Raw genomic sequence first — 23,571 nt, 5'->3', positions numbered from 1 at the left:
ACTGCCAAATAACTTTTGATATTCACAAATATTAATACTGAATAGTTGCAGGACAACCAATGGCAATTCTTCTAAAACACTGAGGCATTTAAAAAAACAAATACAACCAAAGTTGTGACAAAAATCCAGTGCTTTAGCCTCACATCTCCATTTAACTTGTATGTTCAACTTCAAAATCTCTCTGAATGTAATTAGCACCCGCTAAAAACTCAAACAACAAAAAATAATTAAAATGATGCCACAGTGCAGCAGCAGAGAGGAAAGCTGTTCCAGCTAAATGCATTTTTCATTTGACCATTTTAAAAAATTCCTTCCATTTATCCTCTTTTGGTTATTTTTTTTTTTTTTTGCGGATAGTCAACATTAATTATGTCTATGATGTGAAAAATACAAAGCTTCTTGCCAATGCCTCACACATAAATGTAGAAAGCCCATCGATCTGAGAAAAGCAGCTGAATATTAGTTGCCAAGGCAACCAAAAGGCATTCTTCATGACCTGAGATGGGAAATCAACAAATCATCCTCATGATTGCAACATTTGGCTTACATTTAATGCTTGCAATTACAAAAAAAAGCATTTTTTTATAGTGATAAGCTGAAAATGCAAGCTAAATGTGAAAAAGGTTTTTAATTCTCAGCACCAGTTTTCTGATGTCAGTCGGACATTATTGTTATTTGTAGCACAATGATGTATTTAAATGTTTGGAAAGTACAAAATATGATACAAAAAACAACAAAAAAAGAGGCAACAGCTATGGACAACAATGAATTAGCTTCATATTTTTTCCTGAACCCAGCAGTGCTTGTGGTCAACACTCGAAGACACATTTGCTGCTAACAGTCTTCTGCCAGCGCAGAGGAGTGAGGAGCACCTTTATTTTTTTCATTTTTGCGGCATCCCCCCCCCCCCCCCCCCCCCACCCCCGTCTCTCGCTTTCCTGGCAACGCCACATCTGCTCATTACACCAGTTGAGGAACAAGACGCAGACACATGAGGAGGAAGGGAAAAATGAAAAATGTAAACCGGCACAGTAGAAGGCTGATCTCAGGAGGGCTGGATCACTCCCACCGGGTTCTCTGCCTCTCTGCATGCACTGCCTGTGGGCTGGAGCTCCGCGGGGGAAGATGCTTGCACTGTCGCTGGCCGTTGTGTGGACAGGGGGGTCTCCTTTATAGTGGGTAACATGCGTTCCATCTGCAGAAGGTCTTCTCTCTGGATTCCTTTTTTCTCTTTATTCCCACAGACGAGTAGCTGAGGCTCTAACTTGCTATGCCATGGACACAAGTGCCTTTTTTTCTGTTTTTCTTCTCTTTTGAGAGACCTTTGTTTTAGGTGAGTTAAAGCAGATGAGAATTGCTTTGGATTCAAATTGCTGATGACTTCACAGAGCCTTTCTCTTGTTCCGGTGCATAGTAGTGGCGCGGATCCCCTGATGGATCTCAGGGAATACCCTGCTGCTGAACGTAAAACAAGACAGAAAAAAAACAAAAAACAACTCAGCGAGCATATCAGAAAAGGCGTCAAATTATGTGCAGAAAAGATATTCACTTATATTAAATATTATCTCTAATTCTTGTTTTTTTCCATAAACGTCATTTAACATCTGCAGCCATCTATTGACAGAAACATCACATGACTGCCCAACAAGTGGCCATGTTTTCTCAGCTGGTGGAAGCTATAGATGCTGGAGCCTTCATTAAAACCCCTCAACCTCATATGCAGATGTTACTTTCAACTTTTTCTGTTTGCAGTTCAGTTTGAAATCTTTGGCGCTGGGAAAGACCCAAAGCAAAGGCAGTCATGATCTGGTGTTTTCTCAGAAACTCCTTATGACAAAGAGATGTTACTATCTGATAGTTATCTGGAGATAAACAGCTTGTTCAGAGCATTAGCAGTTCAATGGATGGTACAAATGTAACAGCTGAAATGTAAAGGATTAAAAAACATGGTTTAGATTACTCTAAGCTAAAAAATAATAAAAACCTTTATTAAATTCATAAAAAGTGGCTGGATGGCTCAGTTGGCTGCCTGGTGGATTGGAAACCAGGCCTCATTCAGTGTGGCAGAGCCTTCATGCTTTCTAACTGTGTAGAAATCAAATCTGGGTTTCCCTGTGCCGGTCCCCAGCCCGGAAAAAATACAGGAAAACTCTGCCAAACCACCTGTGTGAGTCAGGGAAAGCTGATTCACTGTGGGGTATGCTGAAAGGAGAACAACATTAAATTCTTACAAAAATAAAGTGTTATGGTGCAACATTAAACACATTTCTGCTTGTGTGATCAAACAAAGAGCAGAAGTTCTTAGATTATGGAACTTTTCCTGAAGAGAGACACAGAGCTCAAAATTGATCTCTTGTGTAAAGACGTGTTTAATATGTTGTCGTCTGTTAACTTACAATCATTATTTTTTGAGAATTTAAAATGAAAGATAGTTAATGTTAAAGAAACATTAATTGATCATTATAAAAAAGGCTGGAACATGAAACTGCTGCAAAAAACAAAAATTACAAACTTATTTGCAAATGTTTTTTTATTTTATTTTTTATTTATTATTACTTTTTTGTGCAAATTAAGGACAATTTCTCTACTGAGCCATATGTTAGGTACAATCAAAAAAGAGGACAAATATCCTCAACTCAGAGCAGGAGTGCTCCCCCTGCAGGTGGAAGTGAGGCGCTTTAAAGGCGTTCCAGAGGAGGAATGACTGAGAGGCCAGTGAGCAGCAAGTGGTTAACTTAATTTGAATTTTTGATCCTGGAGAACCCAGGGGATAAACTTTGGCCACTGTTTTTTTTATAAGACTTTTATTATTTATTTTATTGTTTTTATTTTTAGACATTATTTTATGCTGCTGTTAATTGCTGATACCAAAAATGAATAAAAAAATTAAAATGAAAAAAGACAAGTTAACTTTAAACCCCCCAAAATGCTGCTGTTTCTGGGCTCTTAAAAATTCTGGAGTATTTTTAGTAAATTGATTAGAGCACAGCGCCTGCTCGATGGTGATATAGTTAGCGCTTTCACCTCACAGCAAGAAGGCACCGGTTCAAATCCCAGCTGGGTGCTTTTCTTTGTGGAGTTGTCTCCTTATGCATGAATGGATGTACTCCGGGCAGTCTAGCGTCCTCCTACAGTCCAAAACCATGCATCACAGGTTAAATGGTGACTTTAAATGGCCTCTAGGTGTGAATGTGAGTGTATGGCGTGACTTGGCCAGGGCGGACCCCGCCTTTGCCCAACAGTAGCTGGGTTGACTCCCGCCCCTTGACCCTGAAATGGGTTCGGAAGATGGGTGATCAGAGTACATCTTGCTTTAAAAATCGCTTTACAAATTGTTTCATAGCTGTTAAATTATTCTGTTCTGTCGTTTTTGTGTTTTTTTTTTCTTTTTAAAGTAAAATGAGAAGTTCAAGTTTATACTTTTTGAATAAATCCCTAAAACATGAGCTTTTCTCACATTTTGAGAGATATTGTATACATTGTGGAAGTCACAGATTAGTGGAACCAAATTTTTTATCTTGTTTTAGCATCATCTTTAAAATATTTATCTACTTATAACTTTAAATTGTTTCAATTCCAGCTGCAGCCTCTGTGGGCAAACAATTATGTGCACTAGTGGAGGTTTTGAGGTGCTGTGGTGAGAAAAAGGACAGTGAGAGCAACAAATAACCTGAGCTTTTATAACATTTTACACAGTCCAGGTGAGCGCAGTACATCTCTGCTGTGACTCCAGTTACCAAGTGGCAGAATTCAAAGTATGAGTGAAAGAGAAACTTTATTGTCTTGTCAGCCGTTTTTAAAGTAAGCCGCTTTTGTTGTTGTTGTCGTGTTACTGTGGGAGAACAATAATTGGTCTTTTTTAGGATTCCACCCACACGGAGGCAAACGCCTCATAAGAGCCGCTTGGATGGCGGTGACTCAGTAGCTGTAGCTTTCTATTTTGAGTCCTGCTGATGATCGAGTTTTCCCTCTGTCTTTGAAGCCAGAGCTATTTCAGAATGGCACAAAGGAGAAAACTGAGATTATTCCTCCAAACAGCCTCAAATTCATGTTCTTTTTTTTTTTTTTGAGTCGGTAACCCTTTTCTCTATGACCAGTTAAATGTGAAACCTTTTTAGGTTTGAACTCCTCTCACATAAAAACAAACATTTTAAAACACATCATTCTCTTTTTTTCACTCATCTGGGATCTGTCTTTTTAATGTTTTTCTAAATGTTCAACACTTATTAAATTCATAGTCCTACAATCAAATGATTTATTCATGTCTTCCTTCTCTTTCACATTGTTTTCAGATTCTGAATCCACAGATGATGAAGGCGGAGACCAGCTGGACACCAAAGGAGACAGTGGGGATGTTGAAGGCCAGACTGCCCCTACAAGTAACAGCTGTGCTTCCAACTTCTGCTTTTCCCTTGGTTGAAAATCTGATCTGGATTTCAAAGAGAAAACATTAAACACAATCGGAGTTGCTCATGCTTTAGTCCCAAGGGCCTTTACAGCTGAAAACAGGCTGTCTACAGGTGAAAAATGGGCAAATCTGTAAGGATGGCCCCCATGAAATTTTAAAATCATATTTTGGGCATCCTATGGGCACTGACCTGTCACTTGCATTACCTGTGCTTGCAGCATTTGTGCACAGTCAGGAAGGAGCGAGTGCATGCACCTCACTAATGACTAGAGTGTGCCCCGAGTGCACCGTACGGCAGCATCACTTGTACATCACAAGTACTACATCCATTTATTACATGGACAAAAATTGTACGTTCCATCTTCATGACATCCCTTGAGGTGGCCATATGAGGCTCAAGGGGACTGTAAGACACACCTGCGCTCCTCCTGTCTATGACCTCCATGGGCCCAGACAACCCAAAAACTATGGGTCAACCCCCATATGGGTGCAATGCCACCAAGGCATTACCTTCACCCCGATGTGATTTCACCGCAGTTTGCACTAATTTGGAACACTTGAAAAATCTATTGTGATGATTTTAAATGCTAAAAAATATTTACCATCCAGCAATTATTGTTATGATCTGGCACCTTATAAAATGGTGCCAGAAGAAACATGGTATATTGAAGTGTCCACAAAAAACAGACTTTTTTGTTTGTTACTCAGGTTTTGTCTACGAACTTGTTAAGTATAGGTAATATTTTAGCTTAACTGCTAAATAAAAGTTTTTGTTGGCGTCAAACTTTACAAAAATGAAAATATTTATCTGATACCTTTCAGGGTTTACACATAACGTATATAAAGATTTGTGTTTAATGCAAATATAATTGCAAACAGGGTCAGTTTGAACTCGCTTTAGTCCATTCTTTTAATGCAAAAGAATAGAGACATCCTAAAATATATCTTTGATGTGTGATTTTTTGATGTATGATTTAAAATAATAAATATTTTCTTTTATGTGAGAAACAGTGATGGAAAGATGTGCAGAGGACACTGACAAACCACATGGAAATGAGTATTACTCCACCAGGCAAGGAGAAAAATTCATATTTAAATAAGTTTTTTTTTTTAAAATCATAAAAAATGGTTTTGTGTCTAAATACCCATTGATTCAGTCTTCTGGCTGTGTTTCAGGAACCAATCTGAGGTTTCAGGAATATCTACCCCCCAAGTCCTTCCCCCACCGTCCCCAAGACTGGGCAAGCGCATTACAACCTCTCCGATGCCAAGTCGCTCCGGTTCAACAACTCCTGTCAGTTCGCGCAAGAAAATCATCCTGTCAACTGAATACCAAGATACAGTGCCAGGGGAGTTTGAAGAAAAAGTTAAGCAGCCTAAAGCTGTTCCTCAATCCAACGCCCCCGACACCCGACCACAAACTCCGCAAAGTGAATACTCCCGGAAAGACTTTCCTCTCAGACCTTCTCCAAAGCTCTCAAGAGCAAGCTCCAAGGTTTTTGAGAAGGTCCGTGGCTTAGAGGAGAGAAGGCGAAGTCTTGATCTTCCAGAAGGTTCTGTTTCTGGAAGGTCCTGGGCAGGGTTCAATCTTGCTGGGTCAGTTGATTCAGATGATGGTGGAAGCCGATTGGGCATTTCCCGGGAGAGTTCCAGGGAAGATCTTAGGGAGGCTCTGAAAGAAGATGCTGCTGAGCGGAGATCAATGTTTCGGCAGAGAGCAGCCTCACTGGAGGACAAACCTCGCTACACCCAAAAAGTACAGGACATTGAAAACAAGTTCACAGAAGAGCTCCAGCGAATCAAAAAGCTTGTTGGAAAACCCCATCTGAAAAAATCTTTCTCTACTGAACAACTCACCCTAAAGAGCAAGCAGCGACAACCTTTAAGGAAAATTGAGCCCATTCCTCCACAAGTGCTGCATAAGCTTCAAGAGAGGGAACGTATGCAGTGGGCAAAGGAGAAGAAAGAAAAGGTGATAGCCGAGCAACCGATGCAACAAACACCACAACAAACGTATCAATCCCAGTTCCAAAATACCACAAATAATGGTTCGATATTGAGTAGGCATCCAGATTCAGCAAGACTCCCAGAGTCAATGCAGTTGTCTGATTTACCGGGACAACGGTTAGTGAGAGAATTACACCGAGTCAGCCCAGTCACAGAAATCAGTCAGCGATCGCCTTCGCCAGCACTTCACCAGCAACAAAGGGAGGGGTCACCCATTAGAAATATTACGGAGATGACACTGCGCAAGGTCGAACGAAGGCCACCAAGTCCGCTTGTTCAAAGGGTAACACGAATGCAAGATCCACATCTTATTCAAGAACCGGTGGTCCAATCCGCACAAAAGACTGACACTTCAGGGAGAAAGACACCAGTAGAGGTGGCATTAAGAAAAATTGAAAACAGACCAGAGAGTCCTCTGGTCCAAAAAAGGACTTTCACTTTGCAGGATCCTCTTCCTCAGCAACCTCCAAAAGCCCAGAGGGCATCATTGGTTACCCCAACAGATGACAAAATGGAACTTGAGCGAATCAAACCTGATTCTAAAGTAAAGGTCCCAACGATTGTTGTTGAAGAGGAAAAAATGGAAGTGGATGTCCCCGTGAAGACAACTGAGCCCGAGCAGAAAACCACAGTCAAAGAGGGACAACATCTAAAGACAAAAGGAAAGACCCGACGGACCCGACCCATGTCCCCAGAGCTAGGTTTGTTTTAACTCTTGACAAAGGAGCTTTAGCTACAGGCTACTGTAACTTTCAACTTTTTACTGAAATAACATAATTGCAGCGGATTCTGAGGTGGAGAAAAGCAGCTTTGCTCTGATGCGTAACACTTTACAACAGAGTTGTGGCATTGAGTCACATGACTTGAGTCAGGCTCAAATCATGAATTTTTCGACTTTAGACTTGACTTGGAGTTTAACAGCAGTAATTCATGACTTAACTCAGACTTTAACCTTAATAATTTATGAGTTGACTTGGATTTTAGCCTTCTGACATCAGCCACAAACGTAACCGCACATCACTGGTCTGTAGTGAGGGTATTTAGTATCTGGACTTTCCCTTGGTTCTCTTGTCATGTAAACTGGGTTTTTTTCATAAAAAATCATTTTGAGTATTTGAAGTGGGGATGAATGAGCTCAGAGGCAATACGCCTAATATTCTTGCAAAAGTTCGTAAAATAAATACGACACATGGTCTGTGTAAATAATACTACTCTGACTTGAAACATTCGACTGTAGACTGGTTGGTCTTGACTTGGGACTTGCTTGTTTTGAATTAGGACTTGACTCAGGACTTGAGACCTACTTGGGACGTGCAAAACAAGGATTTGGTCCCACTTCTGCTTTACAGTACTGAAGTGTTTCTGCTGATTCTGTTGCAGAGAAAAGTAGTTTTGCACCACTTTGCCACACTTTACGTTAGTAATGTGTTGCATATTGGTGCAAAACTGAAAACACTTTTCTCCGCATCAGAATCAACAGATTCATGTTGATGGCGTGAACTGTCAAAGACTTATCATATGTCAAACAGGATATGTTGTTTATGTGTCAAAGGATTAAATTGGTTGTAAACATTAACAATCAAAGGGACAATAGCTTTCTAATTATGTTCTGTTAAAAATGTGTAGATTCCTCAGATGACTCCTATGTGTCGGCCGAAGAAGACCCAATGGAGGCGCCTGTGTTTGAGTTTCCTCTGCAGGACACTATAGCAGCTGCTGGTGTAGATGTCTTACTAAAAACTATCATCGCTGGAACCCCCATACCAACTGGTACCGTATTTTTGTTTTTTATTTAACTGCATGATACTAAGTCACTCATTTCATGTGGGCAGATACGAAATGTATATTTATTTTCTTTGTATTTTTACTCTTGAAGTTACATGGACTAAGGACAACGTTGATGTCTCAGGCTTCGCAAATTTTTTAGTAAAGGTGGAGGGCGAACGACACAGCCTACTCATCAAATCTGCAAAAACAAGTGACGGTGGAAAATACTGTGTAACTGCAGTCAATCAGGTGGGCAAAGCATCCTGCTTTGGGACAGTGGTAATTGAAGCAGGTAAGCTACTGTTTGGACACACTTGATAAAAGATTTTATTCATTTTCATGGTTACCAAATGTTTGTTTTGCCATTGGTAAAAACGGAATGAGGAATAATTCCTGCTAAAACATGGAGCAGCTTGGGCTAAACCACCTGAGTAGCCAAATGTTAGCAGGTGTGCTCGGAGACTGGGTTCAAAGTTGGGTCATACCCATTGACTGTATTAGAGACCTGGATTGAGTGAGTGTGACATCACCCAAAGAAAATGGTTTGCTTCTGGTTTCAACAAAATGAAGTAAATTCAGTCGCCATTTCTTCGCAATGTGGATGGCGCCATGTTGGAGCCAGATGACGTCAGTAAACACTGATTGGTTCAAGGCGGTCTGAAAATTAGGATTAGCCAGGCCATGCTAAAACAGGTGAGTCTGGCAAAGACATTGACTGAGTAATAGCTGTCTATTTCTCAATAAAAAACCTATGAGATTTTAGAATTTTGGTAATTCCTATTTGAAAAACAAAAGTGGGAGGGGTCACTCAGCTCAGTACTTTATTACAGTCAATGGTGATCCCAAAAAAAAAAAAAAGAAATTCAATGCTTTTGTGCGTAGAATTGAGTTTGTGAATGTGTGTGCGCGGGAGAATGCGACTTGTCATTGTAAAGCCCTTTGAGCCTTAATCAAGTTAGAAAAGTTCTGTATATCGCTAAATATACGCTATTTTACCATTTGGTATTAGGAATTACATTGAAACCATTATACGGTTCCATGACTGTTGGTGGTGCTTCCTCAGAGTTGATGACATTGTCAAAAAAGGCTTCTACTATAACCCAAGAATCACCTTTTTGAAATTCGGGGCCTAAACTGAATTACAGCATGTTTGAGTCTTGTGCCTGTTACGAGAAAATAAGTTAACTGCAAAATGTAATGATGTGAGAACTGAGTCAATTAATATGAGAATGAAAATACCAAAATGTTTTGACACGGTAGCAAATGCACTGTTCAAACTTCACTTGTCTAATCACTAAATTAATGTCAGTAAGTGCTGCTGCCAGTCTGACTAACACAATTTCCCAGGAGGTGATTAAAATGGGCTAAAAATGGCAAAATATACCATTGTAGTCTACATTAGACAAATACCAACATGCTTTACTTTACACACTCCTTCACTTGTTAAAGAACAGTCACTTGCAGGCTTCGGTGCTGACAACTGTCCTATTCATTCATTCATTCATTCATTCATTCATTCATTCATTCATTCATTCATTCATTCATTCATTCATTCATTCATGCAGCTGACACTACCTTACCACAGTGGGTTACCAGAAATACTTGATTTGGAAATGGTTTATTTAAAGCAATGAAAACAAAGATAAAACTAAACAAGACAAATAACAGAATTGATTGGTAAATGCATACACATATGCATACATTCACATACAAATGTAAATAATTCAATTATAATTACTCTTAATCCTAAATAGACCTATTAGGTCTTCTGCCTACAGATCATGATACATTTAAGCCGTTAAATATTAGGTGTGGAAATAGCTGAAGACTTTCATCAATTCAAAGATGGCCTGTTTTTTCAAGGCATCTTTTTGCTGACTTGCATTCCTGTCCTGATGGTCATTTTTGAAACTCCTACTGATTCATTTTACCTCTATGGGGACAAATAATAAAAACATTAACCCCCTTAAAAAAAAGTGATGTAGCATTGCATAACGGGTGACTGACACACACCTTCGAACACAGTTGCTGGGGTTTTGCTTTGACACTGTTTCTCTCCAGCTCTGTTATCGTTGTTTTCCTACGCATGAAGTGTGTGCCACATATACTAGTTGAATAACCTCACTGATAGTTGCCATAGCAACTAAGAGGTGAAGCTGAACCTATAAATTGCCCACTGAGTCTTGCTGGCTCCACTCACTACAAATGCACTATTGTTTGGATTTCACATTTTGCGAGTCAGATTGTAATTATAGAGAGGGAGATGAGTGTATCTAAACTCTTTGAACTCCTGTGTTTAGTGTAGGGAGGTGGATTGAAAAGCAGCAATTAGAAGTCTTCCTGCAAGTAAACAGAAAAATAAGACAGAAAACATAACAGAATCTGTTGTCTACAGGGTCTGTGCCGGAGCCAAAGGGAACCCTGGGCGTACCAAGAGATATTAGCAGCCCTATTACATCAGATGAAGAGTATCTCAGTCCCTTAGAGGAGGCTATGGATTTTGGAGTCCAAGAGCCAAGGCGAACCATTGACTCACGGTTCAGACAACCCCCTGCATTCATGGTGAGGCTACAGAGAAGAACTGAGTGGATCGTATGCACGGTCTGGTTTGATTAAGATAAGTTTTGATCAAAGTTAACATTCATCATAGACTGGAGTGTATCATGATTCGGCATTAAAGCAGTTCTAGTGTTTAGGATCAAATAATTATTCAAACAGCCTATTGCATCTCCTCACTGGGCACGTGTGGCGCGTTCAAGAATGCGCTGAGCGTGGGTTTTTGAACACGCCTGTGGTAAATAGTGTTCACAATGGTCTGTGGCCACCCAAAAGTAGCGCATGTACCCACCGTTGGAAGAGGCTTGTTGCAGTGAGCCAAAGCTCGCTCCAGCCTTTTCTTTAATGCAGCTCTGTTCCGACATACTGTATGAAAGATTTGATGTCATGCAATTGTAGCCAGGCAAAAACTGCAATTTTTAAATTTCTCTTCTATAATCAATTTTCAAACGGTTGGCACTTCCATGAATTACAAGGGACACCTTTCATATGTCCCAGCCAAATTCGAGTCCCTGATTGGTCAAAGTTTAAGTCATTTAAGTTTTTACTACTCAGTTGTTTGTACATAAAGCCCAAAACTGGACTTCAAAACTTTGAACATGTAAGCCCAAAACATGCACGGTAGTGCGTTTACCTTGACTTTTCATTGAAAGATGAAGATGAAGATGTGCATTTTTGAGCCCGCTGTGGACATAGAATAAGATGTCGAAACTGCTTTTCACTCTTCTTGAATTTGCAACAGGTGACAATGGCTGATCAATCCGTCACTGAGGGGCAGGAAGTGACCATGTCGGTTCGCATATGTGGACAGCCAAAACCCATGCTTTATTGGTACGTTACTTCAGCTTTAATATTTGGTTGCATAAGAAATGGGCTACTTTGTTTTGAAGACCCACTCTTATCATCTTTTAAACTATTCTAAAAGTGCTCTAAGGGGCCTTTTAATTATGATTATGCTGTTTTTAGCCAAAATAAATAAACTCATGATTTTCTAGGACATTTTCTGTAGATCAGCAGTTGTTCATTGGAAATTCCCCTTTGAGTTGTGGGCGGGACCAATGGTGAGGAGCATACCCCCCCCCCCAGAGCAGGGAGCTTCTGGCCCTCCTGGCATATTTTTATACATCACAAATAAGTTCTTTTTCAACCAGAAGTGTATTGTCTGCTCCTGATTCACAACAATTCTAAAAAAAAAAAAAAATCTGTACTCGAAATGCAATTTTAAGCTTAATTAATTCCTTAATTTATCCTATAATTATGTCCTCCATCATCAAGAACATATTAAAAACACCAAAAAACACAATTTTTTCAGAGAGGGTCTTTAAGATCTTGTGGTGACTGGAATACCAAAATGCCTTCATTAAGACTGTGGAGTGACTGAAAAACAGAGAAAAAGTCGGTTTAAAATTAAGCCAAAAAATGTTCCTACCCCTGAAAAATTTGGACTCAAAGTTAATTATTTTCATAATGAAAGTTATTTTTGATTGGGAATGAAACAGGCGTTGTCCGTAATCAGATGACATAAATCGGTGTACATCGTCAAAAAGGTGGCATGTCCAAAATTAGCCAAAGGTTGGAATATTGTTGAGTTTGCTGTACATACCAAATTCAGTGCAAAAACCATCAATTTCTTGAAATTCTACTTTAATGAAGACAGCTTGTAATTCAATAAATTGCAGCTATTTAATTTAGAAAAAGGCTCCATGTTTGTCGTTTGTTAAGTACAAATTTCCTTTCAGGCTGAGAGACAGAGTGACTGTGAAAACTGGCCCACGCCACACAGTGCGTGAAACAACAGATGGCACCTTTGAAATGGCAATAAAGTCGGCAGCCAGGTCAGACGCCGGAATTTACACCTGCAGGATTATTAACGAGTATGGGACAAAGCAGTGCGAAGCCAGACTGGAGGTCAAAGGTAAGGCTCGTTTTTGAAATCAAATTCGTAGTAAACATCCAGCCTTGCCCAACGGAAAGGGGCAAAAAAATGTCATTAAACCCTTGTGCTATCCTAGGCACTTTAACATTGGGAGTGGGGTCATCTAGACCCACTAGACAGTGCTCTGAACCTTTTTTCTTCAATGATTTGTGATCTTCACTGGTGTCTATGGATTACATGAAATCCACCTTTGTCATGATAGGGAGAACACGTCAATGGAAGGGGGGGTCATCTAAGTTAGCACAAGAGTTAAATGTATTACTGTTGTCGGGAACTTTTGGTTCAGTTCCATTAAGCATTTACCCATGCTATACTCTGACATGTTTTACAATGACCAATGTTTAAATAGTTTAAAAAGCTAAGGGTGTTTGGGTGTACAAAACAGTCACTGGTTCTTGTGGTACGGTATAATGTTTTATTTTCCACCTTTTTTTTTAACCGGAACAAAAATGATCTAAAATAACTACCTACCCACAAGCACAATGTGTCAGTTATTTGTTTGCATGAAAATTCTGAATTTCTGCTTTTTTTTAATCTGATTTAAAAAACAAAAAAACAAACAAGGTGTGTTGAGAATGTCTGTCTCCAAAAGAACAAAAACAAATTTGAGGATTTTCTGTATCAGATGAATTTCAAAAATGACACCGACAGAGATAGTGTTATCGCGCTTATCTCAGGAGTTACGTTCTAAAAAATAACCTGTGATTGGGGAAATGATTAGTTGGATTACAGATGTTTTATGGCTGTAAAACTCCTCAATAAAAACTTTATACTCTTTTTTTCAGACAGACAAGAACATTTTCACACTTTAAACTCTCAAAGTTCAAACCTTTATAAAAAAACCTTCATTAAAAAAAGAAAATAGCAAAATTGCACTGAAACAAATCCACGAAGGTGAACTGCAACATGACAAGGAACCACTGTACACTTTCACTTATGTTTACAAGATGACTGTTTTCCGTTTGCTACTGTGTATTGTAACTGTATCGTGCATTGTTACAAAACATTTATATTTATTATTTTTTTACTTCAAGCTTATGTTTATCTTTTCTAACAATGTAATCATGTCATTTTTTGTTTAGCCCCACCCATTGAGCCAAGTCTAGCCATCATCCGGCCAGTGAGGGACATCACTGCCAAAGCTGGAGAGACCGTTTTGTTTGAGTGTCATGTTGTTGGACCAAAAGACACTGATGTGGATTGGCTGGCAGATGGAAAACTGATCCAGCCAGCACTGCTGAACTGCAAGATGCACTTTGATGGACGGAAGTGCAGGCTGTTGCTCAATTCTGTCCACGAGGATGACAGCGGCACATACATGTGCAAACTCAGCACAGCCAAGGGTGAAAAGAATCAAGAAAAATTTCTGTCAAACATAAGAATTTGTTAAATTCTATATTGGTGTTTTAGTCTTCAACAGAATTCTCAAATTTCCCTTTCAGAGGAACTGACATCATGTGGGAAACTCAAAGTCGTCCCCTCCTTAGAGCCTCTGTTTACTCGTAGGTTAGATATTTTGGAGGTGATGGAAGGGCGGAATGCTCGATTCGACTGCAAGATCAGTGGGACGCCACCTCCAAAAGTCACATGGAGCCATTTTGGTAGAAATATACTTTATAAAGCCTTTCTGATTCACATTACAGCCATTAGATATTTTGAATGATATTTAAATACATTCTTCTTTTTAAATTCAGACCAGTCACTCGTAGAAAGTGAAGATATTCATATTCTTCAAGAGGGTGGACGCCATTCTCTGGTCATTTCCCATGTGACCAGCCAGGATGAAGGGTTATACACTATCATAGCTCAAAACTGCCATGGCGAGGCAGAAAGTTCCTCTGAGTTGTACATACAGGAACCACGGCCTGCCATCTCTTCTCAGCTGTAAGTGTGTTCTTCAGTCACATACATTAAACAATACATACAGCCTAAATTGTCAATATCATTCAATGTTTCTTGGCAATGTCTCCCCATTCAATTCAGGGCTAAACTTGAAAAGATGCCGTCTATCCCAGAGGAGCCAGAGGTCCCTGAGAATGAGGTGGAGCGTTTCACCATGCCTGACTTCATCAAACCTCTCTATGATCTGGATGTGATTGAAGGAAAAGAGGCTGTGCTAAAATGCAAAGTGGCTGGTTTGCCATATCCAACTATCTCCTGGTTCCACAATGGGAGGAGGATTGAAAGCACAGACGACAGAAAGATGACACAGTGTAAGTCAGTTCAATAAATAAAAAAAAGCATTATGTCTGCGATTTCCGCTAAATCCTTACTGTCCCTGTTTCTCCTCTTGGTTCCAAAGTTCATGACGTCCACAGTCTGGTCATCCGTTCCGTTTGTCACGCTCACGGCGGTGTCTATAAGAGTGTGATCTCTAATAAAATAGGAAAAGCCACCTGCTACGCTCATCTCTATGTTACAGGTGACTTAAGAAATGATGTTTATTATAGTATGATTTTGTGCAATTATTAAGAATAAACAATGTCTAACTGAACAGAATGTATTGGATTGATCTGTTTGATTTTTTTGGATGAAAAAATACAAATTTTTCCCTCTACAGACATCCTTCCTGATCCTCCTGATGGCACTCCGGTGATAGAGTCCATCACTGGTAAAACCATCACGCTAAGTTGGAAGAAACCAAGAAGATTAGATCCTTCCATTGGTATGCAAGTGCATGGTGCATTTGTTGCATCCTTTAGAAGACAAACAGCATTTGTTGACATCATCAATCTATCTGATGGAACTTTCAGACAGAAATAAGACAAATAGACTTCCAACAGTTGTCAAAACACATCCCATCTTTGGTTCAGTCAGCTGGTACAAATCCTGTGTTACATTTTTAACCTTTCTAGCCTTCTTTGTCTTTCTGCTATTCTTCTGGTCTCTGATCTGTTGGATAATCCGTCGGCTTTCACACTGTAGTGAACGATACTAGGATTCACCTGCAAGTGAACCAAGACCCTCATTTCTAGAAGGACCATGGTTGATTTGCTTGTGAGCTTTCACACAACTCCAGTAACTTTGGTCTAGAACAAACATCCTTAGTATTATGCACTCCAAGTTAAGTAAAATAAACACAATTAGTTATGCCATCTATAATGCCAGAAACTATTATTTTCAGGAGGGTTGTTGTACAAGATGGTCATAAACATCTTGGACTTGAGACTTGGACTTTAGTCACACTTAGGCCGAAACGGAATTCTGCCTCTACGGCTACGACTTCTCCCTACCCCTACAATCGTATGGACAGTTATAGAAAATAGTGTCTTCAAATTCGGACATGACTCCCACTCGATGATGTCATCAATCGTCACCAGTCATCCACGTCAGCGCTTAGCTGCCAGCGCTCGGAGAATGCATAAAAACTGTTTTATAATTTAAAAAAGTCATGCTAAACTGAAAGTTATTACATACTGTCACATGAAAACTTCTGTCTTTCAGAGCACACTCACGTGAATAAATGTGTTTCTCCACCGTCGCACAGCGCGACGCAGATTACCCTTGCGATGGAGGGATACTAGGCCCTTCAAAAAAACTATTTCAGACACCCCCATCCGTCTTAACGCCCCTACATTTGGAAGAATAAGGGAGAAGCTGGAGGGGTAGGGGAAGAATTCGGATTTGGCCTTAGTCCCACATGCAGAGACTTAACTTGACCTGACTTGACATCTCAAAGACGATAAACTGACTAACCTTGATGTGGACCTGTGAACAATGTTCATATGGCTAATGTTAATTTTAACTCAATTATATTGCTTTCGGTCTGAAAATAAAAAGTCTCTTCACATTGCTTTCCCAGTGGGAATGCAGAAACACCAACTTCCTGTTACTGTGTTTCCAAAAAAATGTTAAAAAGTATTTTAATAACCACAACATTTTCAATTTGTCATTCTACAGTTTTTAAGAAATGCAACTTGACCTGAAATGACAGCTAAACACTTTAGACTTCACTTGAACTTAAAAGCAAAAACTTCAAACTTGACTTGCAGAAAAGGATTTGTGATCATCTTTGTCCTCAAGAGTTTTGACATGTTTGACGTGTTATTTTCTGTCAGATCCTAGTTCCCTGATGTACGCCATCCAACAACAAGCCCTAGGCTCCATCCAGTGGACAATCATAGCCTCTGGCTTGAAGGAAACCACCTTCACCATCACAACTCTCTCCAAGGGTGTGCGCTACACGTTCAGGGTCCTGACTATCACCTCAAAGGCATTCAGCAAACCCTCACCGGCCACTGACCCAGTCCAGCTCTTAGATCGAGGTGGTTCTCAGGCTTCATCGTACTCCTTTATCATTTAATGTGGGGGCCTTCGATAGATAACTTCCATTTTGCTGTTTTCTTTTTCCCATCTCAAGGTCCATACCTTCAGGAGGCTCCGGCGATTATTGACAAACCAGATGTAGTGTATGTGATCGAACACCAGTCGGTTACCATCTCCATAAATATCAATCATGTCAACGCCGCTGTTACTTGGAAGAGGTAAATATTAACTGCGGTCACTTTAAGCCTTAGTCACAAGTTGCAGATTTTTGGGTTGTCCAGACCCGTGAAGGATCGTAGAGAGGAGCGGCTGCATCTTAGGGGGTTTGCAGGTGTTTATTGCAGTTCCCCTTAAGGCTCCTGCTGCCACCGCAAGGGATATTGCAAGTTGCTTGCCCTTATGACCTAGGGGTGATGCTGTCCTATGGCGCCCTCATGCTATGTTCACACCAGACATGTGACATGCGTTTGCCACCAACAGTTGGAAGACAAATGGTGCGAAATGTTGAAGTGGTGCAAATCTGGTGAATCTTGCTCCAGACATTTTCTTTCACAGCTCTATTACGGTACATGAAAGACTTGGTGTCATTATTACAGCTGGGCACAAACTGCAATTATTCATGTCTCCTCCATGATAAATTTTGAAATGCCTCGCTCTTCTGTGAATTGAAAGGGATGCTGTCCATGTGTCCCTACCAAATCTGAGTCCCTGGACGCATGTGCGTTCAGTGGCCGTGCATTTTGTTGGTGATTTGTGGATTTAAAATAGAGAAAAACCCATATGACCCGCCTGCGCGTCACCCTTACGTGTTTCTTAAGTGTTCACTGCAACCTGTTGCTTGCAGCATGCCTGTGAAAAATGTGCAGGAACATTTTTGCTTAACGGGTGGTCGACGGCTTTGATAATTCGTTCGGGCCACCTGCATGCCCAAAACATATTTAACCATTTTTTGCCCATATCCATCCATAAGGACAGTTGTGACTACGGCTTTAAGTCTTTATAGAAACCTATATCTACTTTAACAATTTTGAATTTAACATTAAACATCTAGCTTTTTATAAAACACAAAACTAGCTTCTGCTATAAATACAGTGCATAGCAAAGCCTACAAACAGCTGTTTTAATCCAAGTGGTTATCTAAAACTCCAGAGCATCAAAGAAGTCTATTTTTACACCCTGACTTCAACATCCTGATGCTGCTTTAACATACGCCTGTCCTCAGGAAAGGAGTGACCCTGGCCAACAAGCCCAGCCTCTATGAGATGACAATGCCGGATGATGACCAGCACATGCTTAAGCTGCTGAAAGTGAAGAGTACTGACGTGGGCGAGATGACATTTGTGGCCTCCAACGAGTATGGAAGTGACAGCTGCACTTTCATTGTGGAGATGGCAGGTGATGTCCCAAAGAAAAAAGCAAAAGAAGCAATTAGTTATGTCCTGTCATCTGTAGATCATGTCACTCTCTATCTTTGCAACTTTCTTTATAGCTCCACCGACATTTGAAACCATCATGGAGGACTTGGATGTTTGCGCAGGGGAGACTCCTCGCTTTGCTGTGGTTGTGGAGGGAAAACCCATTCCTGACATCCTCTGGTTCAAGGTTTATATCAAAATCCAGACTGATTAAACTGTTATACTAATCACCAAAAACCCTTAAAAAAACTTATTTAGCAAATTGTGCTCTTTAATGTCTGCACAAGTAAACCTTTGTGTGAAGCATAACTACTAGTGTTTACTTTCAGGGTGATAACTTGCTCTCAGAGAGCAGTCACTACACATTTGTGTACGATGATAACGAATGTTCCCTGGTGGTTCTAAACGCACATCCCGAGGACTCTGGAGTCTACACGTGCACTGCTCGAAACTTGGCAGGATCAGTGTCATGTAAAGCAGAACTCACTGTTCATGAAGGTAAGAGCAAAGCACTGGTCCCACTGAAGTCTAGATCAGATGCAAGGCAACCCGGATTAAAAAAAGAAGCAACTTTCAAACAAAAACCTTTGTATAGATAAAAAATTGTCTCATTGGGCACAACTTTAGACATGGTTTACCAGTCAAAACGTCAGGGACACTTGTCCAAGCATCTCCACACTTGTGGCTGGTGATGTATATTTAATCCTTAATGGATCATCTCTGATGTCACACATGGATTTTAAACGGCCAAAATGCAACCTTTTGTGAAACAACATTTGTTGTACCAGCTTCAAAATGACAAACCACACTCTACCAGTACAGTTAGAGTGTGGTTAAGCCCACTCATGGGTCCACACACCTGCCAATCAAAGAAGAAAAGCACCCCTGTTGATGCACAAGTTTTGAACTCTTCAGAAATCAAAACAACTGAAAAATATATAAAACTCCACCCCCTTTCATCATTTTTGTCTATAGAATATTTGGCAATATACATTAGAGAGATCCTTTACAGTGTTCCCTTGTTTATCGTGGGGACGTGTTCCATAAATAAGCCATGGTTTAATCTGCAGATAAAAATTATAGATGTTTTAAGGCTCTAAAACGCTTCGGTGCACAATTTGTACTCAGACTCGGACAGACATGATCATGTTCACACTTTTCTCTCTCTTCTTTAAACTCTCAAAACTCAGACCTTTATAGAAAAACAAGTCCAGTATTATAGAATGAAAAAAAAAAAAAAACGACTGCAAAGAAGATTTATGTATGGAGTTAGTTCAGTCTCAATAATCATAAAAGCACACAAACGGTTTCACAAATACAAACGCTTTGGTACACAAATATATATTTATGAAAACATGTCATATAAATTCACAAATCCATATGATGTGTTTCACAAATACACACAAAATGTTTGACAAACATAATTTTGAGGTACATTCGTTACATAAACTCACAGATAATGTGAATTTACGAATCGCCTTTCATGTGTGAATCTCTCTGTAATTGTGAGAGAAATGCGTGTGGTGAATATTGAGACTCTTCTAACGTGCCAGGTCAACAAATGTCATCATTGGCCAATGAATCTGTCAATCAAATTCATCAGCCAACCAGGCGTCTTCGCTTTCAGCCAATTGTACGGAAAAGACAGGGTCAACAGCCAATCAGGATGTAGCAGCCAGTGCACCCACTTCTGTTCTATTTTGATGCTGTACACAATATCTTATCTGATCATACTAAACATTTTCAGATTACATTTTGTTTACGTGTAAAAGTAATATTTATTAATATTTTTTTTTTTCCCAAATATGCACAGAACTAAAAAAAAGGCTAATTTCTGTCATAATTTGTTCCTTTTTTTATAAACATACTTTCCTGTCAGGCCTTCAGAAAAAAAAGGTAGGTCAAGCTGTGTTAGTCAGACTTTCACTTTGACAAGACATGCTGCAGACTACTTCTTCTTTCTCAGTAGGGTTTAACAGTAATAGAAATCTATTGAAATCTCACTTTACTCTAAATTTACTCTAAGCTATTTTTCTTACTTGCATTTATTTTTAGGATTAAGTTATTCAGTCTTCTCTTTTGCCTTCCACTACAGCTAAACACAAAGAGGACTCAATGGAGGATGAAGAAAGTATTCTAAGAAAGATGCGAAGACTGACCGACTACTATGACATCCACAAGGAAATCGGAAGGTATTACGGTGACACGAGCCAACAAATAAAATAGAAGCTGTGTCTGTCTCACTTCACCAGATTCTCTCTGAACTCGCTCTCTTTTACCCCAGGGGAGCATTTTCTTACGTGAAGCGTGTGACCCATAAGGGGAGCAAGATGGAGTATGTTGCAAAGTTTATCTCCACCCGGGCCAAGAAGAAGACATCTTCTTTGAGAGAGATGAACCTACTCTCCAGACTGGATCATGAGAGAATCATTTACTTTCATGATGCCTTTGAGAAGAAGAACGCGGTCATCATCATTACAGAAAAGTATCCTCAGAATAAAAAGAAAATAAAGCCAGATTACAAAGCGAATCCAGAAAATAAACTCACCAGTTTTAGTCGAGCTCCCACAATTTGCTCTCAATTAGGAAGATACTAGAAAATAAAAAGTGTTGCAGTTCCCCAAATGACCACTGTGGGCTGGTTTCAAAAGAAAATAACTTTTCCATTAACTCACATGGAAAATTTTAATTCTACATAAAAAAAAATTACATTAAATTATTTGCTATAATAAATGAATGGATTAGGTTGTTCTTAAATAAGCTTTTTGGTTTCATTAATTTAAATTGAAATTAAGGATGTTTCTTAAGGGCAGGTGGGTGGTCCAGTCAGAACTGTTGCATGACCTCGTCCTACCCAGTTGCCCGTTTTCAGAATTTTGTTGAACTTTGATGTCACCCATAGGATTCTAAACAATGAAATGTAAGCGTAAGGTGGGATATTAAACTTTTTTTAATTTTTTTTTGCCAAACCCAGGATTTTCCTCCAAAACAGTGGGTTGGGTGGAAGTAATTAAAGCCACCTGCCAATCAAAAAAAGAAGAAGAGAAAAATAATTCCCCTGCTATGCGGAAATTAAAGCTCAAACTGATTTGAAATTTGAAAATACTTGTCACGAGTAAAACATAAATGAAAATAAAAAACATTAAAAAATGGAAGTTGCTCCACTTTGAAACCTGCCTCTAGTGTTCATTTGATGAACTGCAGCCTTTTGTACTGCTGGGTTGGCTTCAAACTCTAATACTAAATGTGAGGGCTTCTCTCCAGCCACACCACTGTGTTCTTTGGTGGCACCACTGATCCATGATCTGGAATTCGGATTTTTGCTAGAAGTTTCAAGGAAAAGAAAAGAAGAGAAAAAGATGTTAAATCTGATGAACAAGGGCTTTGTGGCACCAAAATATATCCAAACCTAATAACTAAAATTTTTTATACCAGTATTTGTTCAAATGTAAATAAATAGCTGAAAAAACATTTTTTCACAATGACACCTCTTTGACTTTTAATAAAGAAAACACTTGCTGGTTGAATGAAAGTAACTCAGTCAAATTTTCCGGGTAACTAAACAATTCTGGGCTTGACTGTACCTATGTGATGTTTTAATGGGTATGTGTTCATTTATAATTACCAGGAAATAACAGCTTACAAAAAGTTACATTTTTTTAGGACAAAAGCCTTAATTCATGTTTACAGATGTCATGAGGAGCTGCTTGATAGATTTACCAGGAAATCTGCCATTTTGGAGTCTGATGTAAGTTATCTGCTTCAGGGCAGCAACCTTGTAATTCTGGATAATTCTATTCAGGTTATTTCGTTTTAAGTTATCTGTGGACGATGGAACAATTTCTTTTTTATGTCACAGGTACGATCATGCATCAGACAGCTGCTTGAAGGCTTGGGTTACCTTCATCATCAGAACATCATACACCTGGACATAAAGGTAAACTGTCTGACATGATTTCATCGTCATCATTTTGCTAAAACGACCCTTTGCTTTCAAACTTAAAAATCCTTTTTTTCGCTTCCAGCCTGAAAACGTCCTGATGGCGGACCCTCATAGTGACCAGATTAGAATTTGTGATTTTGGCAATGCAGTGGAGATTAAACCTGACGAGGTCCAGTATTGCAAATACGGCACACCAGAATTTGTCGCACCAGAAATCGTCAATCAGTCCCCCATTTCAAAGGCAACAGACATATGGTAAAGAGTTTGGTAAATGTGACGCATTTGCCATAAACGTGTTTATTGGGCAGCTCATAAACAGTTTTTCTTTTCCCTTAGGCCTGTAGGAGTTATAGCCTACCTGTGGTGAGTCCTTCACAATATTTTCTATTATTTCATTCTTAGAGGTTTTTGTATATATGCGGTTGTTTTATGTTGTGTTCAGTCTGACAGGAATATCCCCCTTTGCTGGAGAGAACGATCGTAGTTCAGTACTGAATATTAGGAACTACAACGTGGCGTTTGAGGAGTCCATGTTTGCTGATCTTTGCCGAGAATCTAAAGGATTCATCATAAAGCTGCTGGTAGCAGACAGACTGTGAGTGGCACAAATAATGCCCTGCCTGGCTGGGATCATGTTTCATAACAAAAAGTCAGCGTCTTGTGCATCTGATAATAAGTGTTAGTGGGTTACTGACTCAGAATTCTTTCTGCCATATTGTGATTAATATAATTAAATACATTTGTTTTAAAAACATAAATCCCATTAATAGTCATGCATGTTGGCTCTTCTAACCAGATAGTTTAAAGTGAAAAAGTACATTAACAGTTCTAGTATTATTGTGTTGGTCTTCCTTACGAAGTGTTAATATGTCATTTTCTTTAAGGAGACCTGATTCTCAAGCATGTCTCAGACACCCCTGGTTTAAGGTAATAACTTTGAAAACAATAAAAATAAAGTGTTCTCTCGTTCATCGCAGGATAAAGGTTCCTGTAGGTGGAATTTGCAAAGTAAAACGTATGTTTTAGGGCAGTATGACCCCTTGCCACACATTTTATATACTTTTCTCAGACAGATATGAACATTTTCACATCTTTTTTAAAACTCTCAAATTTCAAACCTTATGTATAAAAATAACTCCAGCATTATAGCAAACAAACATCTGATTACAATTAAAGATTTATGAAGATTTGCCAAACTAAAGACATTCAGGAGCCACAGCATGGAGGAGATTGATTGACAAGGTCAACATCCAATCAGGTTGCAGAACAAAGT

The 23,571-nt window shown here is 39.4% G+C and overlaps 1 protein-coding gene across 2 annotated transcripts in view; it reads left to right on the top strand.

Annotated features, from left to right (window-relative positions):
* Positions 1-23,571, top strand: part of spegb (striated muscle enriched protein kinase b) — a 52,380-nt gene that overhangs the window by 15,503 nt on the left and 13,306 nt on the right. The window contains exons 1-28 of one of the 2 annotated variants that reach the window (XM_023950760.2): positions 1,026-1,333; positions 4,293-4,379; positions 5,420-5,480; positions 5,585-7,116; positions 8,042-8,185; positions 8,292-8,474; positions 10,578-10,744; positions 11,481-11,569; positions 12,478-12,653; positions 13,757-14,017; positions 14,117-14,275; positions 14,369-14,558; positions 14,658-14,887; positions 14,977-15,096; positions 15,235-15,339; positions 16,733-16,939; positions 17,035-17,158; positions 18,163-18,335; positions 18,430-18,542; positions 18,685-18,853; positions 20,451-20,547; positions 20,640-20,840; positions 22,046-22,103; positions 22,215-22,292; positions 22,381-22,553; positions 22,635-22,661; positions 22,741-22,893; positions 23,183-23,225. In XM_023950760.2, the coding sequence (XP_023806528.1) occupies position 4,379; positions 5,420-5,480; positions 5,585-7,116; positions 8,042-8,185; positions 8,292-8,474; positions 10,578-10,744; positions 11,481-11,569; positions 12,478-12,653; positions 13,757-14,017; positions 14,117-14,275; positions 14,369-14,558; positions 14,658-14,887; positions 14,977-15,096; positions 15,235-15,339; positions 16,733-16,939; positions 17,035-17,158; positions 18,163-18,335; positions 18,430-18,542; positions 18,685-18,853; positions 20,451-20,547; positions 20,640-20,840; positions 22,046-22,103; positions 22,215-22,292; positions 22,381-22,553; positions 22,635-22,661; positions 22,741-22,893; positions 23,183-23,225 (5,034 nt within the window). In that variant the 5' untranslated portion in view covers positions 1,026-1,333; positions 4,293-4,378. Of the gene's footprint in view, positions 1-1,025; positions 1,334-4,292; positions 4,380-5,419; positions 5,481-5,584; positions 7,117-8,041; positions 8,186-8,291; positions 8,475-10,577; positions 10,745-11,480; positions 11,570-12,477; positions 12,654-13,756; positions 14,018-14,116; positions 14,276-14,368; positions 14,559-14,657; positions 14,888-14,976; positions 15,097-15,234; positions 15,340-16,732; positions 16,940-17,034; positions 17,159-18,162; positions 18,336-18,429; positions 18,543-18,684; positions 18,854-20,450; positions 20,548-20,639; positions 20,841-22,045; positions 22,104-22,214; positions 22,293-22,380; positions 22,554-22,634; positions 22,662-22,740; positions 22,894-23,182; positions 23,226-23,571 lie in introns of those variants that run through there. The other variant, XM_023950761.2, reaches the window with a different exon arrangement.

The sequence above is a fragment of the Oryzias latipes genome, chromosome 21 (genome assembly GCF_053564925.1).
Source record: "Oryzias latipes strain Hd-rR chromosome 21, Olatipes_Hd-rR_3.1".
NCBI lineage: Eukaryota > Metazoa > Chordata > Actinopteri > Beloniformes > Adrianichthyidae > Oryzias > Oryzias latipes.
The sequence above is the reverse complement of the archived record's forward strand: the minus strand, read 5'-3'. Positions and strand labels throughout refer to the sequence as shown.